At 45.8% G+C, this 13,440-nt stretch overlaps 1 protein-coding gene and 1 pseudogene across 1 annotated transcript in view; both read left to right on the top strand.

Annotated features, from left to right (window-relative positions):
• The window catches only part of TDRD12 (tudor domain containing 12), a 68,154-nt gene that overhangs the window by 12,415 nt on the left and 42,299 nt on the right, over window positions 1-13,440 (top strand). Inside the window, 5 exon segments of the mRNA XM_040976558.1 lie at window positions 3,087-3,276; window positions 4,745-4,791; window positions 4,793-4,841; window positions 10,750-10,847; window positions 12,083-12,159. Coding sequence (XP_040832492.1) covers window positions 3,087-3,276; window positions 4,745-4,791; window positions 4,793-4,841; window positions 10,750-10,847; window positions 12,083-12,159 — 461 coding nt within the window.
• On the top strand, window positions 6,099-7,755 carry LOC121153755 (annotated as a pseudogene).

The raw sequence follows: 13,440 nt of genomic DNA, 5'->3' as shown, positions 1-13,440 counted from the left end.
GAGCCATCATTGGGTGCCTCCCGAGGTCTGTGTTAGCTGGAAGCTGAATGGCAAGCAGAGCTGGGATTCAAACCTAGCATTTTGACATGAGGTATAGGCCTCCCAAGCAATGCATTGGTTAGCCACTGCACCAAAGGCTTGCCCTTACATTTTTAATTACAATTGTATATTTTAAAAAACTATCCCTTCTTCCCCACTTATGAAGTTAATCAGCAGTTTCCATTAATATGCCCTTTGGTTTATTTGTTTTGTTTTGAGGGAGATAATCTCCCCAAATTCTTATTACTGTCCCACTCAATTATCTCAGGCTGGGCCCGTGTGAGATTCTTTAAAGTGACTTACGTCTTCCTTCAGCGTGACCCCTCACTGTTTGCTTCCTGGTGCCACAAAATGCCCCAGGACCATTTTGTCATTTTCTAGACTCAGCCCTGTAATCAGCCACTTCTTCAAGAAGCTCTTGTGTCTTTAGTTAAAACGCGATATTTAGGTACTGAGACAAGGGCATCAGGTGTGCCTACTCCTCCTGGGATGTCATTGACGGTCCATCCTCAGCAGAAACAGGAACACGAGTACACACACACAGACATACCCACATGCTTAATCTACACACATGCTTAATCTTTCTTCCTGCTCTGTTCATCCACACCTGTGTTAAGGACCGTGATCCTTCTGATTTCAGTCTAGTAACCATGGGGTTCATTCTGACCCTCCCCTTTCTCTATTCTTTTTACTAATATTTACTTCATTTGTTTGAAATGCAGTGACAGGGATAGAGGGAGAGATCGAAAGATCTTCCATCTGCTGGCTTGCTCCCCACATGACCACTATGGCCACACTGAAGTCAGAAGCTAGGAACTTTATCTCACCCTCCTACCAGGGTGAAAGTGGCTCAAGCACTAGGGCCATCGCGAGGGCCCATTAGCAAGGAGCCAGATTGGAAACAGAACAGTTGGGACTTGAACCAGGTCTCTAGTACGGGGTGGTGACATCTGCAGATTGTGGCTTAGTTCACTGTGCCACGTACCTATCCTTGTTCCTGACACTTCACTCCTACAGCGAGAAATATTTTCTAATTTGTCACAGTATGCTTACCTGAGTCACATGAAATTTTTTTCAGAAATGTAAACATTGCTATAAGAAAGAGATTTGTCTTCAGCCTACCATATACAGACAAAATATTATTGTAAAAGTTAATTTGCATCACTGTTTTTTCTTTCTGTTCATTTTGAGTTTTGAGTTTTTGTTTTTTTTATTACAAAGTCAGATATACATTTTTTATTACAAAGTCAGATATACAGAGAGGAGGAAAGAGAGAGGAAGATCTTCCATCTGATGATTCACTCCCCAGGTGGCCGCAATGGCCAGAGCTGGGCTGATCCGAAGCCAGGAACCAGGAACGTCTTCCAGGTCTCCCACGCGGGTGCAGGGTCCCAAAGCTTTGGGCTTTCCCAGGCCACAAGCAGGGAGCTGGATGGGAAGTGGGGCTGCCGGGACTAGAACTGGCACCCATATGGGATCCCGGCGCATTCAAGGCGAGGACTTTAGCTGCTAGGCCATGCCGCCGGGCCTGAGTTTTGCATTTTCTACATTCTGGTTGATTTTACCTATGATTTTTTTCATTGCTTATGTCACAGTTCAGTAAAAAAAAAAAAACAAAACCACCACTTAATTGTTGGTCATAAGGGCCAGCCTTGTAAGACGTCTTTATTCCTAAAAGCCTCTTTTGACCTCTTCATTCAGGGTTATATAAAAAAATAAATTTCTTTCTCACTGCCTGGATTGGTGTGCTGAGAAGATTTGCGCTGACTGAAGGCTGAGAGGTCCTTGTTTAGCTGAGGGAGGGTTTAAAATGGACACATGAGGTCATAATTGCCAGAGAAAGAGGATTAGGGCCAATAATCCTCCTCAGGCTCGTAAAGGGTGTTGTGTTTTTTTGGCCTGGCATCTTTCCTTCAGCAAAGTGCTTGTTGCACCTGTCAGTGGTCAGCTCGGCACCTCATCAAGTCCTGTGCTGTAGGGATGTGATACAGTGTATTTCTCCATCTGTTTATTGCTGCACCCTTTAGTTGGGGCCAGTTGGGCTGTTACCAATATTCATGTACAAGTCTTCAGTTAACCTGTGTTTTCATTGTTCTTAGGTAAATACCTAGAATGCTATTTAGGGTTAGTTCTGGATAATGCTGGAAATTATAATAAACTGCCAACCTGTTTTCCAAAGTTGATCATTTTAATTCCCGTCAGCAGTGTATAGGATTCCAATTTCTTTGCATTGTTTTTGTTTTAAAGATCTATTTACTTCTCTATTAATTTATTTAAGAGAAACAGGGGACGGAATGAATGCAAGCTTCCATTGATTGATTCCCCAGAAGGCCACAGCATCCAAGACTGGGCCAGGCTGAAGCCAGGAGTCTGGAATCTTTTCCAGATCTCCCATGGGGCTGGCAGGGATCAGAGCTCTTGGACTGTCCTTTGCTGCCTTCCGGGGGAACTTATCAAGGGACTGGTTTGGAAACAGGAGCTAAGACTTTAACTGTTACCTAGATGGGATGCTGGGGATGCCACTGTGACTGCCCCTCTCTATGCTCATTCTGATCAAAGTGTCATAGTGATTCTCAGAGGTTTAAATTGTGTTTGCCTAAAAAGCAAGTGATGTATTCGTATGCTTACCTACCATCCTGTGTCTTCTTCGGTAGCTCATTTTTGCCCATATGTAATTGGGAGGGTTTTTTTTCATTGAGATTTAGAAAGATCCATGTTCTCTGTGTGTGTTGAGTTTCTGATGAGATACTATTTGTCAGCCTTCCTTTACTGTGAGTGCTTTGTCCTGGCTGGGTGGGGATAGCACCCCAGTGCCTTTGTGAGGATTGTATTCCGTGCAGATCATTGCTGCTTCATTGGCAGAGCGTTGGGGAGAAGTAGTTAGTTTATCATCACCACAGCAGGAATCCTGAGATCTGCTTCCACCAAATTAGGCTCTATAAAATCATTTTGCTGAAGATAATAATTTGTGCTTAAGTCTGAAATGCTTTCTTCAGTCACGTGACAGTATTTATCTTACCATCTGTGAAATATGTCACATCCTGCAGGTTTGCGTTAACGACGACCTGGTTGCAAAGAACTTTGCATGTTATGCATCACCCAAGGAGAGTAGGAACTTGGATTCTGCAGAGGAACCTCAATTCAACGTGAAGTCTGCACCTTTCTCCAGTAAACTCAACCCAGCACTTACGCTTTGGCCAATGCTTTTGCAAGGAAAAAGTTTCCAAGGACCAGAAAGTGAGTGGATTCTTACCAAAATGTATCTTAAATTGCTTTATGATCTTGCTATATTGGTTATGGAAACCTTGCCCCACATGGAGACAGACTTGTACTCTGTTTAATGCTTAAAGTTTAATCCTGATGAATCTGCTACAGATGTTGAGGTTTTAAACCTGTTACTGTGTGTTTATGTGAGACCAGGAAGAAATAATTCTTATTTTTGCATCCTGAGCTTTCAGAAGTCCAAATGTCTATAGCATAAAGCTGTTAACAAAATAAGTTGTTGAATAAAAGTTTTAGATGCATTTAAAAATATTTATTCGAAATATTTCTGAATATGGAATTTTTCCCATGCTTATGAAATATGGAATCAGAAATAGGGAAATCTTTTAGCTGCTGATTCACTCCCCAAATGGTCAAAAGGGGCAATGCTGGGCCAGGCCAAAGCCAGGAGCCTGGAACTCCATCAGGGTCTCCAATGTGGGAGACCACGTGGGGTGGCAGGACCCAAGTATTCGAGCCATTTTTCGCTACCCTCTCAAGTGTATCTTGGGAAGCTAGATAGGAAGAGGAGTAACTGAGACTTGAATTGGCAGTCTGTGTAACGAGTAGCCGCTTAACCCTCTGTGCCACACCACTGGCCCCAATTTTAGGCATTTATATTATTTATTTTTAAATATTTATTTGAAAGGAAGAGTGAGAGAGAGGGAAAAGCAGAGAGCATGATCTTCCATCAGCTGTTTGACCATTAGATAATGGCTGCAACAACCAGACCTGGTCCAGGCTGAAGCCAGAAGCCTGGAGCTCCATTTGAGTCTCCCACATGGATGACAGGCCCCAAGCACATAGACCATCCTTCGCTGCCTTCCCTGGGCACAGTAACAGAGAGCTGGATTGGGAGAAGGGCAGCTGGTACTTGAACTGTCACTGTGGCACGGTTTGTCAGTATTGGAAGTACCAGCTTAGTTCACTGTGCTGCAACGCTTGTGCCATAGACAGTTTATTTTTAAAATTTTATTTATTTATTTGAAATGTTAACAGAGAGGGGCGGGTATTTGATCTCCTGGTTCACTCCCCAAATGACCTCAGTGGCCAGAGCTGGGCCAGGCTGAAGCCAGGACCCAGGAGATTCTGACAAGTCTTCCACGTAGGTACAGGGCCCAAACATTTGGTACATTTGCTGCTCATTTCCCAGGTGCATTTTTCAGGGAGCTGCATTGAAAGCAGAGCAGCCATGCCTGGAGCCAACATACATTTGCTCTGCCAGAGTCACAGGCAGTGACTTTATTGGCTATATCACAACAATACGGTGCCCTACTACCCTGACACCATTGGAATGACCCTGTACATAAGGTTTGAGAAGTGTTGGTTATGGCCACTCAGATTCCTGTGTCTACTCAGGAGCACATCAGAGCACAGACAAGAGCAGGCCATGTAATTTAATGTTTCCTTTGTGTCTTGAAGTTAAATGCATCCTTTCAACCAGATTTGCATGGTTTCCATTTGCTGGCACAGTCTCTACAGCATACGTGGTTGGTGCAAGGATGTTACTAGTGACCTGTAGCCAACTGCCATAATACTGGGTGTGTTCTATTAGTTTGGCTGGTAATCTACAGATTGTGAAGGCTGATTAGAGGTTTGTAGGTTTCTATATCATTCGAAATGGAATCAGCCATGATGTAGACACCATTGGTGGTAACTGGCCCAGACAGAGGTTTTACCATAACAGGGAACAAGCAGGCTTGTTTGTGTGTGGTGTGGGTTGATTTCAGCCTGACCTAGGCCAGTGGTTAGCATGTGTTCTCAGTGTACAAAGGCGTCTGTGAGTGAGTTTTACTTTAAACAATGACATGTAGGCCGTGAAGAAAACACAGAAAAGGATTCCCAATTTTAAGCTTAATGTTTTGTAGATATTTGATGAACCAGGGTGTTAGCCGTGGGTGAAATCTGTTTCCTATAAGAGCCAAGGGCCAGATTGCGATGTAAAGTTGGAAGCTAGGAACTCAGTCTTGGTTCCCATATGTGTGGTAGGAACCTAATTACGTAAGCATCACAGCTGCCTCCCAGGGTGCACATTAACAGGAACCTGGTGTCAGGAGCCTAAGTCAGATATTGAACCCGGCCACTCAACTACTAGGCCAAATGCCTGCTCTGCCTTATATATTGTTAAACCAAAGAGTAATGTTTTGCTAATAGCTGGTTCAATGACTAGCACAGAAGGGCTGTCTGTAATAGTGATTTTCTCCTGTTCATTCTTGTCTCATCCTCAGCTGTTTCCCATAGATAACTCTATTTTAAAGCTCTTTAGTTTGATACCTAGCTCTGAATGTTAACAATAATTACATAAGTGTGTGTGTGTGTGTGTGTGTGTGTGTATGTAATTACTGTTTCAGGCTTGTCAGTTTTAGACTGTGTTAAATTGTGTGGCATGTAAGCTCCTGTCCAGTTACTTGCTCCTCAGCCCTTTGTGGTATAGTTAGCTGCTTCTTTGCACTGTACATCCGTCTTCTCAGTAAGATTACTCTATAATGGTCCCCAGCGCATGCATGCACACATGCACACACACACACACACCACTCAGTAGTAAGTTGCTGCTGTGAGGTCTGTTGTTCCCTAATATCTGAGTGTATTGCCATGAGATAGGGACACTGTCCAAATGTTCACAGCAGTCATCAGAACTGGAGTGCTATTAGATTTGTTTTTATTGAAAAGACAGTTACAAAGAGAAGGCGAGTCAAAGAGAAAGATCATTCACTTGCTGGTTCACTCACCAAATGGGGCCAGAGCTGGACTGGTCTGAAACTGAGAGCCAGGAGCTTCTTCCTGTGTCTCACACCCAGATGCAGGGACCCGAGGATGTGAGTCAGCTTCTGCTGCCTTCCCAGGCCATAAGCAGGGAGCTGGATTGGAAGTGGAACAGCCAGGACATATGGGATGCCGGCACTTGAGGGTGGCGGGTTAGACTTAACAGGGACGTTTGTGTGCGGTGGAGGTGCGGTTGGGAGCTCCACGCTGGTGCTTGTGTTGTTGCGTCCTGCTGTGGCCGCCATCACTCTGCAGGTTTGCGGGCTGCTGAGCCGAGGAGGTGCCCACCACAGCACCTCAGCAGCCCGTGCGGCTCGGCTTGGGGCCGGGCAGGAGGGGTGGGTGAGCACTTGTTGGAGGGTCTCCCGCATGCGGGCAGGCGCGAGTACAGGAAGTGGGGACGGCTGGGCAGCTGCCTGGGAGATGTCTGTGCTAGTGCGCTGCGGCAGCCCTGGCGGTCAGGGAGGAGCTGAAGCAGGCCAAGGAGCTCAAGGACGCTGAGAAGTACTCATTCATGGCCATGGTCACCAAGGCACCCAAGAAGCAAATCCAGTTTGTCAATGAGTTCAAGTTCTTTACCAAGACGGGCTGAAGGTCTCTGTCTCGCTCCATCTCACAGCCCTCCACTGACAGCTACGTGCAGCTCACCTGCACCCTACGTGGACAGCTATGATGATGAGATCCTCCCTAACCTTGGGGGAGTAAACAGCAGACCAACTCTAAGGGCAGCAGCAACTTTCTTGTGAAGAACATCAAGCAAGTGGAATTTGGATGTTGAGAGATAGGGACTGCAGAGGAAGACGGGCCTGCTTTGATATCACTCAGAAGCTGTGCCTGGGGAGAAGTCCTTAGCTGGTGCTGAAGTACTGGGCTGTATGCACATCACATCCCAGACAGCAGTGTGGATGGAAACATCCTGTGCCCTGGGGTCCAGTGCCACTAGTCAGCTTGTGACTTCTACTCAACTCAGAATGAGGTGGCTGCCGCCCTGTTGGAGGTTGGAGTCGTAGGGTCTGCTTGGAAGGGCGAGGTGGAAGATGACTTCTAGTGGTGTATTGATGGCTGCGGGAACATAGATGGGTGGCAGGCCAACAAGATCCTAAATGATGAAGGAAACGTAACCCACTGGGTTTATAAGAAGTATACAAGCGTGTTTAAGAAGATCCGAGGCATTGTGGGGAGAGCCTGACTGGTACTCACTGGCTGTGTCAGCTCTCCAAGGCTGGGAAGTGCTGCGTTCCAGCCATGAATGTCAACGATTCTGTTTCCTAACAGAAATGTGATAACTTGTCCTGCTGCCAAGAATCCATGCTACACGGCGTGAAGAGGAACACAGATGTGATGTTTGGTGGGAGTCGAATGGTGGTGTGTGGCTCTGGTGAGGGGGAAGAGGTGGGGCCGCTGGGCTGCTCTCAAGACCTTGAAATGATTGTCTGCATCCCAGAAATCAACCCCTCCTGTGCCTGCCTGAATAGGTTCAGGGTGGCGAAGCTAAAGGAAGTCATCCGGCAGGGTGATGTAATAGCTTACTCAGGAAATTAGAATGTGATAACATGGGAGCACCTGGACCACATGATAAACAGTTGCATTGTGTGCGACAGGGGCCACTCTAACACTGAAATCAATGTCACCAGCCTCTGCATTCTTAAGCTGAACTGGGAGCCAGTGTGTTCCCAGGTAGACCATTTTTGAGGACATCAGTCTTAAGTTGGTACCTTACTAACAGGAAATGCTAAGGTACTTTGTGTGGGGAACAATCTGCAATGTCTGAGTTGCCATGTCTTAGCAGCTGTGGTCAGTGTTCATCCACTTCCTCAGAGGGGCGGGGATGGCACCCACCAGCCAGGTAGGTCAGTTATAGAGGGTGCGTGTTCATTTCCCTTAGAAGTCCCAAGTGTTGTTTTCTGAGTCAGAGATGTGTAACGAGTGAGTATTGCTTGCTGAGATCTAGGAGGCTCACTGGGATTTACCGTAGAACCATTCCATCACGTCTACTAGACACTTTTTCATTTGTCTAGTTCTTAACTAGCCTGCGTCCTGTTAAATGTTGTCCCTTAGCATTTATTTGTGTTGTATTTAAAAACAAAAAAACTGAAGTGCTCCTAGCCCTGCACAGTGACTGCGAACCAGCCCTGCATGGTGACCCTGCACGCCTGGCCTCCATGGTGATCCTGCAAGCCTGGCCTCCATGGTGACCCCATAACCCAGCCCTGCATGGTGACCCTGCACGCCTGGCCTCCATGGTGACCCCATAACCCAGCCCTGCATGGTGACCCTGCAAACCTGGTCTCCATGGTGACCCTGCAAGCCTGGCCTCCATGGTGACCCCATAACCCAGCCCTGCATGGTGACCCTGCACGCCTGGCCTCCATGGTGACCCCATAACCCAGCCCTGCATGGTGACCCTGCAAGCCTGGTCTCCATGGTGACCCTGCAAGCCTGGCCTCCATGGTAACCCCATAACCCAGCCCTGCACAGGGACCCTGTACCCTCAGACAGTACTCAGATTTGACTATCTTGTAACCAGTTCCTCAATAGCAAAAGGATTCACTCAAGCGTCATCTGCTGTGTTTCCATTCAATCTGGAACGTTCTTGGTCTTTCCTTAGCTTGTGACCTTGACACTTTAAGTTTACAGACCCATTTACCAAGTATGATGTCATCAGTGTTGCTTTATGCAGATTCTTCAGAAGCCACGCCTTGTTCTTCCTGCCCTTCAAGTGACATGAGTTGCACAATGATGCATTCTTGATGGAGTTAACTGTGTGGCCTGGTGGAGGTGGAGCCCCCGGCTTTTCCACTGGAAGCTGTGCTGTTTCCCTTTTTGAGTGTTTTGTAGGCAGTTGCTGTGAAACCTTGCAGCTGCCTCTTCTTTGTATTTACTTAGGTATTTATGAACGTGTTAGCGAGGATTCCTGTCTGTAACCCAGAAATCAACAGTTCCTGCAAGTTGCCTTGGCTCTGTACTGGACCAGATCCAGGGAGCCGGATGTGGTGATTTGGGTACTGCTGCTCTGAGGCACTTTGAGCAGACAGAACCAGGGATGTGTATGGTTTTACTTGTGTGTAATACTTGTGAACACATTTATATCTCTTATCTTTTGTCTGTGTATCAAAGGTTAGGAGTTGATGTATATGTCTGTCTATACACACATTCGCTAGATCTGTCCCTATTTGGGTATCATTAGATGTTAACATTTAAAAAAAATATTTATTTGAAAGGCACAGTTACAGAGAGAGAGAGGATAAGAAAGCAAGTGACATCTTTATCCTCTGGTCTCTGAGGAGCCAGGCCTGGGCCAGCCCAAATCCAGGAGCTCAGAAGTGCATCCATTGTTCCCATAGGGTTGGCAAGGGCCCCAGTACTTGGGCCATCTTCAGCTGCTTTCCTAGGTGCACAGGCATAGAACTGCTTCAGAAGCAGAGAGGCTGCGAATCAAACTGGCATAGGGGATGCCGGCTACTGGCAGTGGCGTCTTAGCTGCCAGGCTGGATGCCCACCCCCCCTTTTTTCCTATTTAATTATTTTTTAATTCTTTTTTGTTTGATTGCCTTTTTATTTCCAACTGCTTTGTTCTGTAATTATTATTTATTATTTTATCTCTTGTTTTAAATGTGTGGATTTTTAAATCAAAAGTCCTTATCAGACTTCTGCTGTATCTCAGGCATGACTCTTCCCCCCAACTCTTTACTCATTATCATCTGTCATAGCATTGGGTTACTTTGTGACTTTTGTTTGAGGGCTCATCTTGTTTGGATATTTTTTCTTTGTGGATTTCAAGTGCTGTGTCTATTCTATCTCTAGTTTGGAGTTTGTATTTTCACTGGAGGAAATGCAGCTTTCTGAACAGGTAGTGTAATTCCTGACCCCAGGCTGCACGTTAGACATGTTTGGCCTGCACAGTACTTCAGAGGAGTAGACCTGAGTGCAGAATGATGTTGTTCTCTGCCCCCCACAAAGAAGTGACATGCATGGTTGTGACCCTGAACTTGGCTGAAACTGACTTCACAGTTGTGTATTCCAGTTACAGTGTATCTCCCCATTTTATAATGCTTCTGGATTCTGTGGTCAGGAACACAGAGGGGCCCCCAAGGAGGGTTTGGCATTAATTCCCAGTGTCTCAGGCCTCAGGTAGAAATGCTTAAAGGCTGCTTGGCAACCAAACACTTGGATCCGTCTGAAGATCACACAGTCACCTTCTAGCAATTGGTGCTGGTTTGGTTGGGAACAGCCCCCAATAGAGGCTACCATCTGGCCTGTGGCAGCCAGTGCTTGTGGTTGCTTGGGCTTCAGCAGCACGGGGGCCGGGCTTCAGCCGCGAGCCTCCAGGAGAGCAGGCCTTTCTGTCATGTCGCTGTAGAGTCACAGATCCCATCGCACTGTCGGAAGTCACATTGTAAGAAGAGCATGGGTGTTGTAAGCTATAACTGCGGCCTTCTTTGGAAAAGATCTTTTTTCAAATTGGGAAAATGTGTTTCATTTTAATTAAATTTTATTTTTAGAATCTTTTTCTTAACAATGTTGAAATAAGACTTTTGAATTTAGTATAAGCCCTATTTTGTAATAATTTCGTGTGTTAAGATTTCATACTGGTGTTTTCCTTGAATACCTTTCATATACTACTTCCTATCAATTAATAACATCTTATAAAATAGCCTTTTTTTAATCACTGTTTTTCTTTCTCAGATAAAACTGGGAAGTGTAACATGGATTCCACGGGAGACTCACCAGTAAATCAATCTGAAAAGAAACAGCAGTACATCTGTTTGAAAGATGTAAATAAGGTTGTGTTTTTAAAATGCTCGTTTTATGCACAGTTTACAAAATGTTAATAATAATCTTAAAGATATGTTAGGAACCCAGAGCATGGTTTCCTTCTGTAAATCCTTGACTCTGGTGGTTGTGTTTGTGGACAGTACAGTATGCATGTTTGTGTCTTCTGAAAGAGCTCCGCTCCCCTTCTACCAAGTTCTTACTGATGGTGACTAGTGACCTCGCTGTAAAATTAGGTGTTCTTATTTTAGCAAGGCCATGAAACCCTGCGATTTGGGACACTCTCAATAGTTTATCTCAGGATGAACATTGGGGCTCAGCTAGTTAAGCCCTTGCCATCAGGGGAATGGTGAAGTGGTTCAACAGGCTAATCTTCCTCCTGCCAGTGTGATCCTCCTGCATTGGTTCCGGTTCTAGTCCCGGCTCTACTACTTCCCATCCACTTCTCTCCTTACGGCTTGGAAAGCAGCAGAGGATGACGCAGGTCCTTGCTCCATACACCCACATGGGAGACCTGGAGGAAGCTTCTGGCTCCTGACTTTAGATCAGCTCAGCTCCAGCCATTATGGTCACTTGGGGAGTGAATCAGCGGACAGGGATGGAATATTTCTCTTTCTTCTGTCCTTTTCTGTAAATCTTCTTTAAAAAGAAAGAAAAAAAAGGAAAGAAAGCCTGCTGCCTTCAGTGCTGGCATCGCTTGGGGGCACCAGTTCAAGCCCCTACCATTCTGCCTGAGAAAGCAGTGGAAGGACGCCCAAGTCCTTGGGCTTCTGCTTGTGCCCACATAGGGATTCCAAATGCAGTTCCAGGCTCCTGACTTTGGCCTGGTTCAGTCCTGGAAGTTGTAGCTAGTTCAAGAGTGAACCAGTAAGGGGAAGATCAGTTTCTCTCTCTCTATCTCTAACTCTGCCTTTCAAGTAAATTTTTTTAAAAAGTGTTTTTCAGATCTAACTGCCCTCCAATACGTTGGATGAGATGGGTAAAAATCATTGTTTGACATTGTAAGTACTGTGACAAATATCTGTGGTCTTAGATGCCAGCCTCCTGCTCTTCATTCTAGTGGCTGCGACAAGGCCATATTCTATAACCATGCAACTCTTGAGGTGTTTATCTCTGCATACCATTGTGTATGTAAAAATTACATGGTTATGCATGGTTATGCATGATTCCTGTTGGATTTTGGTTTAAGCAGAATTACACATACACATATATCTTGCTGTCACATGTATTCTTTGTTTGTTTACAGTGTTTTGAATCTTCAGCATACTGGCCAACTAAAAGAGGACTCACCATATATGCTGATCCAGATATCCCAGCAGCAAGGTATGATTTGAAAGTTCACTGTGATTGGCTAGAGCCTTGAGTGTAATCTGTGTGGGGGATTGCTTCCATGAAACATCCATCTCTCCTGTAAAATGATACAGTGTGTCCCTACAGCCCAGGCACATCCCTGGGAACGAAACCGCCTCCGTATGAGTTCTGATACCTAGCACACATAAATATTACTCACAAATAGGTGTTCGACTTTATTGTTTGGGGAGTAATCACAAAGGAAAGGTACATGTGCATGTTCAGCACAAACAGACTTTTTTTCTGAGTGTTCTTGATGTGTGGTTTCTTGATTGCACAGATGTGGTACTTAAGGATATGGAGGGACCAGGGTGTGGCACTGCAGGTTAACGGTTCGGACCTGGTCTTCCAAGGTGGCGTCTTGAATGCTGTATCCCCTGCAGGGAAGGAACACTGCCTCCCCCACCCCTCCCCCGCCCAGTTGTCCCAGTTGTCCCCAGTTGGGTGGAAGGAAGATTTCCCCCAGTCCCCTCTGAAGTGATGTTGGTTCTTGTATCTCTCGGGAGGTCTCAGCCCCAGGGCTACTGCGTTGGGAATGAAAGAGCAGAGAAAGCGTTCAAACCGTAGTGGGAAATATTCAGCCATTATTCTACAGGGTTTTTTTTTTTTTTTTTTCATCTTCTTCAGTCTTTTGTTTTGAGACTGTGACAGAATAAACTTCGGAAGTTTCAGTAACATCCTGAAGGTCCCCGAGTATCTGCTCGTTTACAACTCTTCCCTTGTGGTTCTTCAGATCAATAGTTCTATTCATCTGCAAATTAATTGGTTTCCACTCACTGTCTCTATGTTGCTGCTGAGCCTGACCAGTGAATATTTGGTATATTGCACATTTTCCTTTGGGAGTTGTCTCCTTTCCTCTTCCTGTGCATCTCGGGAGTGACTGCCTGGGTTCTGGTATTAGATGGTTCCCAGGGTGCCTTGTCTTCCACATGCTCAGGCTGCTGGGATAAGTTTTCCCTGAGTTGTAGGTGGCTGTGCTGCTGTTTCATTGCTGCAATAGCTCTGACATCAGAGCTGGCCTTGTCGCCAGGTGGGCAGAGGAGGATTCCCCACACCAGGCAAAAGCAAGAGGGGGCGTCTCCCAGCTTCTGATGTCTACACTGTCCGTGGCTGAGGCTCCCTGGGTCATCCCCAAAAAGAGAGAAAGGAAACAAACCAGGAAACTCTCCAGGGTTTTTTTTTCCCTTCTTTTCCGTTGGTTCTGGACATTACCCAGTGTCTAGCTGTAGTGGGTAGGAGAGCCTGTAGTGGGCT

The sequence above is a fragment of the Ochotona curzoniae genome, unplaced genomic scaffold (genome assembly GCF_017591425.1).
Source record: "Ochotona curzoniae isolate NIBS_2020 unplaced genomic scaffold, NIBS_Ocur_1.0 contig_2699, whole genome shotgun sequence".
NCBI lineage: Eukaryota > Metazoa > Chordata > Mammalia > Lagomorpha > Ochotonidae > Ochotona > Ochotona curzoniae.
This window is presented reverse-complemented; position numbering and strand designations above follow the sequence as displayed.